General features: G+C 58.3%; 1 protein-coding gene across 1 annotated transcript; it reads left to right on the top strand.

Moving 5' to 3' along the window:
• Nucleotides 1–6: 6 nt before the first annotated feature.
• LOC113977448 (chloride channel protein ClC-Kb-like) lies at nt 7–3,639 on the top strand. Its single transcript, XM_027703562.1, has 10 exons — nt 7–27; nt 115–276; nt 368–437; nt 1,005–1,115; nt 1,211–1,424; nt 1,509–1,642; nt 2,411–2,502; nt 2,583–2,666; nt 2,774–2,860; nt 3,442–3,639. Exons 1-10 carry the CDS (start codon nt 16–18, stop codon nt 3,478–3,480), a joined length of 1,005 nt encoding a protein of 334 aa, XP_027559363.1. The 5' UTR covers nt 7–15; the 3' UTR covers nt 3,481–3,639.
• Nucleotides 3,640–6,488: the final 2,849 nt, after the last annotated feature.

Raw genomic sequence — 6,488 nt, 5'->3', positions numbered from 1 at the left:
GGGCTGGGGCAGCTCATGGCCTCCAGGGTGAGTGGGGGGCACAGGGGCTCCCCAGGGACCCCAGCACATCCCGGCGGGCGCTCAGGGTGTCCATCTGTCCCTGTGTCTGTCCAGCTCACCATGAAGGAATATCTCACCTCCCTCTTCGACAACCACACGTGGGGAGTGCGGGCCCCCAACACCTCGTGGGCGGCCGAGCCCGGGGGGCTCTGGCAGGAGTGGGACCACCCCTCGGCCACCATCTTCGGCACCTTGGCCTTCTTCCTGCTCATGAAGGTAGCCGTGCCCCCCCCCCCCAGCTCTGTGTGTGCCCCCGGCTCGGTGTCCCCATGGGGTGACCCCTCCACGTGTCCGTGCTGCCCCCCAGTTCTGGATGCTGATCCTGGCCACCACCCTGCCCCTGCCCGCCGGGTACTTCATGCCCATCTTCGTCTACGGTGAGCTGGGGATGGAGCAGGGATCGGGGGGGCACCGAGGGGGACAGTCAGACCCGGGGGGGCACAGAGGGCAGCCAGCCCTTGGAGTGAGGGGTACTGGGGGGGTGTTGAGCCCTCGGGGCGGGTACATCCAGTCCTGGGAGGGGTACAGGGATGTATCCAGGGGTACATCCAGTCCCGGGGGTGGGTACAGGGATGTATCCAGGGGTACAGGGATGTATCCAGGGGTACCTCCAGACTGGGGAGTACAGGGGGTGTATCCAGCTGGTGAGGAGGGGGGCACAGTCTGGGGGGCGTAGAGGGTGTGTGCAGCCCTGGGAAGGGGTTACATCCAGTCTGGGGGTGTATCCAGCCCTGGGAAGGGGGTACATCCAGTCTGGGGGTGTATCCAGCCCTGGGGGGTGGGTGTAGGGGTGCCACATCCAATCCTGGGGGTACAAGCCCCGTGTCCAGCCCTGTGGATCGGGGGTGCCTCCAGCCCCGAGGGGGCTGCAGGAGGGTGATCACCTCCAGCTATTTTGGGGGGGCACTCCCGGTATCTCCCCCTTGCCCCTCTCCCCATTCCAGGAGCCGCCATCGGGCGCTTGCTGGGGGAGGGGGTGGCCCTGCTCTTCCCGCGGGGGCTCCATCCCCAGGGACCCCCCCGGCCCATCATTCCCGCGGGATACGCCCTGGCCGGTGAGTCGGGGGGTGGGGACACACTCCCGGGGGCGGGGAGGGGGACACCCACCCCCGATCCCTGACCCCCCCCGGGGCTCTCCACCCCCCCGCAGGCGCCGCCGCCTTCTCGGGCTCGGTGACCCACGCGGTGTCCACGGCGCTGTTGGTGTGCGAGGCCACGGGCCACCTGGGCCACCTGCTGCCCACCGTGCTGGCCGTGCTGGTGGCCAACGCCATCGTGCAGAAGCACCAGCCGTCCTTCTACGACGGCGGCATCATCGTCAAGAACCTGCCCTACCTGCCCCCCATCCGCAGCCGCCACACCGCGTGAGCCCCCTCCCCCCCCTCCCCAAAAAACACGGTCCGAGGGGGTTGGATGGAAATTTAGGGGGTTTTTTTTGTGCTGTCCAGCTCCTACAGGGTGGTGGTGGAGGAGTTCATGCAGCGCCGGGTGGTGGCCCTGGCCAAGGGGGATGGTTTCCAGGAGGTGCTGGCGGCCTTGGACGCCTCCTCCGACACCGAGTATCCCGTGGTGGAGAGCGCAGGTGGGATTTGGGGGATGGGGGGATCACGGGGACTGTCCCCCTCCTCCAGGGTCAGAGTGCAGGGGGATTTGGGGGATAGGGCATGTCACCAGGATTGACCCCCAAAGGGGGAGGGACACCCCAAAGGGGGGCAGGACCCCAATGAAGGACCCCAAAGGGAGGGCAATACCCCCAAAGGGGAAGGGAGACCCCCAAAGTGTGGGGGGGGAAGATCCTAAAGGGGGGGGAGACCCCCAAAGGGAGGGGCAGGACCCCAAAGGGGGGGGCAGGATCCCAAAGGGGGACCCCAAAAGGGGAGAGAGACCCCAAAGGGGGGGGGGGGGGATCCTAAAAGGGGGGACCCCCAAAGGGGGAGGGAGACCCCCAAAGGGGGGCAGGACCCCCGCGGTGACCCCCAGGCTGAGGGGGGGGGACACCCCCAACCAGAGGGCTCCAGGGTCAGAGTGCAGGAGGGATTTGGGAAATGGGGGGGTCACTGTGGCCGTGAGGGACATCACTGGGGTTGTCTCCCTTCTCCAGGGTCAGGTGGGATGTGGGGGACAAGGAGGGGTCACTGGGATTGTCCCCACCCTCGAGGGTCAGGGTGCAGGTGGAATTAGGGGTTTGGGGGGAAGGATCACTGTGGCTGTGGGGGGTCACTGGGATTGTCCCCGTCCTCCAGGGACACAGTGTAGGTGGGATGTGGGGTTTGGGGGGAGGGATCACTGTGACCAGAGGGGGGGTCACTGTGACCATGGGGCTGTCACTGGGATTGTCCCCATCCTCCAGGCTCCCCCACCCTGGTGGGCACCGTCAGCAGGGCCCAGCTGGTCACCTTCCTGCAGAGCCACGAGCACCCCCAGGCCCCCCCGGGGGAGAAGGTAAACGGGGGGGGGGAGCACCCGGCATGCCCAAAACGCTGCTTTTCCACCCCAAAATGACCAGTCCTGCTCTGCCCAAGGTGGCCCCGGTGGGGACCCTCGGGGACGACTGTGCCATCGAGCCCGTCATGCTCCAGTTCTCCCCGTGGACGTCCCTGCACCAGGTTTGGGGGGGACACGTGTCCTGGGGGACCCCCCCCGGCACACACACCTGTGTGCCACACCCAGGGGTGGCTCTGTCCCCACGTGTCCCTGCTGTCACCTCTCCCAGGCCTATCACCTGTGCCAGCTGCTGAAGCTGCAGAGAGTGTTTGTCACCCGCTGTGGGGACCTGGTGGGAGCCGTGGGGTGGGCGGAGGTGAGGGGGGAACGGGGGGAGAGGGGAGGGATGGGAGGGAAAGGAGGGAAAGGGGGGGGAAAGGAGGGAAAAAGTGGGCGGGGGGAGAGGGGGGAAAGGAGAGGGATGGGAGGGAAAGGGGGGAATGATGGGGATGGAAAGGGGGGAAAATTGGGGAAAGGGGGGGGAAAGTGGACAGGGGGGATAAGGCAGAAAAAGGGGGAAGAGGGGGGAAAGGGGGGAAGGGAGAAAAGGGAGGAAAAGGGGAGAAAGGAGGGAAAGGGAGAGAAAGGGGGAAAGGAGGAAGGGGGAGAAGGGGTAAAAAGGAGGGAGAAAGGGGGGGAATAAGGGGAGTGGGGGAAGGGGGGAAGGGAGGAGAGGGGGGAGAAAAAGGGAAGGGGGAAGGGAGGAAAAGGGGGGAAAATGAGGGAAAAGGGGGGGAAGGTGGAAAAAGGGGAGGGGGAAGGGGAAATGGGGAAAAAGGGGCGGAAGGGGGAAAGGAGGGAAGGAGGAAAAAGGGAGGGGGACAAGGGGAAAAGGGGAGGAAGGGGGGAGGAAGGGGGGGAGGAAGCTCCTGTCCCACCTGCTCTGTCCCTCTGCAGCTGCGCAGGGGGATCGAGGAACTCGCCAACCCCAAGTGATGACTTTTTGGGACCACGAGGGACCCCTCCCCAGGGATGTCACCCATGGAAAGAGGGGGGGCCCGACCCCCCAGGTGATGGGGGGGGTCTCCCCCGTGGGGAGGGTGTCCTGGCTGGGGGGGCGGTTCCCCAGCAGAGTGTGCTGTGCATTAAATACATCGATCCCTCCGGGCCTCCTCCTCCTCCTCCAGCCCCACGGGGTTCATTTTGGGGGGCTCACCCCCCCATACCCAACAAACAGCCCTTAAACCCCCTCAAAACTGCCCCAGGACATGCCCTGAAGTGCCCCGGTCTCTGTATCACCCCCCGGCCCCTCCTCCAGCTGTCAGCACATAATTATCCTTATTTCAATTATCCTTAATTACAATTATTGAGGGTGGTGGGTGTTCAGCGACCCCAAGGTCTGCGGGAAATGGGGGGGCTGAGCCCCCCCAGCCTTTTGGTGACCCCGGATTGGGGCTCAGCCTGTTTAGGCGGCACATCGGGCGCTAATTAAGGCGGGGGGGGTAATTAAGGGCGGCAGGGCAGGTTGGGTAGGGCGGGCAAGCCCGGGCCCGGCTCGGGAGGGGTGAAGCCGGGTCAGCGCCAGGGAGACACCCCAAAAGTGGGGCAGGAGCTGGGCTGGGCACTGGGATGGGCGCTGGGCTGGGCACTGGGAGCACTGGGAGCACTGGGAGCGGGGCCGGGCTGTGGCACCCGGGGAGGGGGGAGGGGAGCGCGGGGACGAGGCCCCAAATCCCTCGGGGGGCGGCACCCGGGGGTGACATCCCCGCCACCCCAAAGGCCCCTCTCCCCGCGCCCCGGTGTCCCCCTCGCCCTGTCCCGGCCCCACCCTGAGCGAACCCGGGACAAGGTGCTGCCGAGCCCCCAAACTCGGGGGGTGCCCCCCTCACCCGGCCCCTCCCTGGGCGCTGCAGGACTTTGAGCCGCGCTCAAGGATACGGCGGAGCTGAGCCCGACACAAACTCGTGACACACACGGGGCACCCACAGCCCCAAACGCCCCCGAAACGGGGTGAAACCCCCCCAAAAAGGCAGCTTTGGGGTTGGTGCCCCCAAAAGGTCGGTGCTCCCGACCCTCCACCTCCCTCCCCGTTCTGGTTTGGGGCAGAGAAAAAAACCCTCCAAACCCTTTTTTCCGGCGTTTTCGCACCCGGTGATTTGCAGGCTCCGCGCAGCCGGAGCCGCCGCCGCTGCGGCTTTGGGGGATGGAGAGGCCAAATTCCTCCCGGGTTTTGCTGAGGAAAAGAGGCCTCAGGGTGGGAAATGGTCCTGGAGTTGTGTGCGACCCCTTAAAAAACCCTAAACCCCCTAAAAAAACCTTAAACCTCCTTTAAAAACCTTAAAACCGCTTTGAAACCCCTTCAAAAAACCTCTTTAACTCCATTAAAACCCTCCCCAAACCCCCATCCTTAAAACCCCCTTAACCCTCCCTTAAAAATCCCTAAATAAAGACTTTTAAAAACCTTAACCCCCGTTTAGAACCCCTTAAAAAAACCCTCTTTAACCCCTTCACACCCCAAAAAACCCCCATCCTTAAAACCCCCTTACCCCCCCCTTAAAAATCCCTTAAAGCCCATTAAAAAACATTAAACTCCCTTTAGAACCCCTTTCAAACCTTAAAACGCCATTAAAACCCCTTAAAAAACCTCTTTAACCCCTTGAAACACCCCAAAAAACCTCCACTCTTAAAACCCCCTTAAAAATCCCTAAATAAAACCCCTTAAAAAAACTTAAGCCCCTTTATAAAATAACTTTAAACCCTTTTAAAGCTCCTAAATCCCCTTAAAAACTCTGATAACCCCTGAATAAACCTTAAAAGCCCTTAAAAAGCCTCTTTAACCCTTTTAAAAACCCTAAACTCTCCCACTCTTAAAACCCCCTTAAACATCCTTAATCACCATCTTAAAAACCCCTAAATTAAGCCTCTTAAAAGCCCTTCGAAGATAACTTAAAAACCCTTTTAAAGCCCCCAAAACCCCCTTAAAAACTCTGATAATCCCTTAAAAACCTTAAAAAACCTTTAAAACCTCTTAAACTCTTTAACCCATTTAAAACGTTTTTAACACCCCTGAAACTCCCCTACTCTTAAAACCCCCTTAAACCTCCTTAACCCCTTTAAAAATCCCTCAATAAAGGCCCATAAAAAACCTTAAGCCCCCTTAAAAACGCTTAAGAATAACTTAAACCCCCTTTAAAGGCCCTAAACCCTTTTAAAACCCCTGATATCTCCTAAAAAAAGCTTAAAACTCCTTAAAAAACTTTAAAACCCCTTAAAAAAACCCTTCACCCATTAAAAACTCCTTAAGACCCCTAAAAAACCCACTGAAAAATACCCTTAAACCTCCTTAACTCCCCCTTAAACCCTCCTAAAATCCCCTTAAAAGCCCCAAAACCCTCTTAAAAACAGAGACCCCTCAAAAACCACTTCAAATCTCCCTTAAACACATTAAAAACCCTTAAAAAACCCAGAAGCTTTAAACACCTGAAAAGCCACTTGAACCTCCTTAATCCTCCCTTAAAACTCCCTCCCAAAAAATCCCTAAAATCCCTTAAAAACCCCTAAAAACCCCTGATAACTCTCCAAAACCTCCCTTAAACCCCCTTTAAAAACCTTTAAAATTCTTAAAAAACCCTTTAAACCTCTTAAAAAAACCTCTTTAATACCCCACCAAAAACCCCCTTTAAAAATCCATAAAACCCTTTAAAACCCCCTTAAAAAACACATTTAAAACTTCCTTCAAAAATCCTTTTAAAATCCTTAGAACACCCTAAAAAACTGCTTTAAAACCCTCTTAAAACCCTTTAAAACACTGTTAAACCCCCTTAAATCCAGGGAAAAATTCCCCCCACCCCCAAATTCCCTCGATCTCTGCAAACAAGTGGGAAAAGACAATATTCTAGAAAACAAAAAAAGCACATTTTTTTATTCAAAACCCCACAAAAATCCCCAAAAATCCACGAAAAAAGGGGAAAAAAATCCGTTGTGTTGTTTTTTTTAATTTTCCC

Source organism: Neopelma chrysocephalum, unplaced genomic scaffold (genome assembly GCF_003984885.1).
Source record: "Neopelma chrysocephalum unplaced genomic scaffold, ASM398488v2 Primary Assembly neopelma1_241, whole genome shotgun sequence".
Taxonomy (NCBI): domain Eukaryota; kingdom Metazoa; phylum Chordata; class Aves; order Passeriformes; family Pipridae; genus Neopelma; species Neopelma chrysocephalum.
The sequence above is the reverse complement of the archived record's forward strand: the minus strand, read 5'-3'. Positions and strand labels throughout refer to the sequence as shown.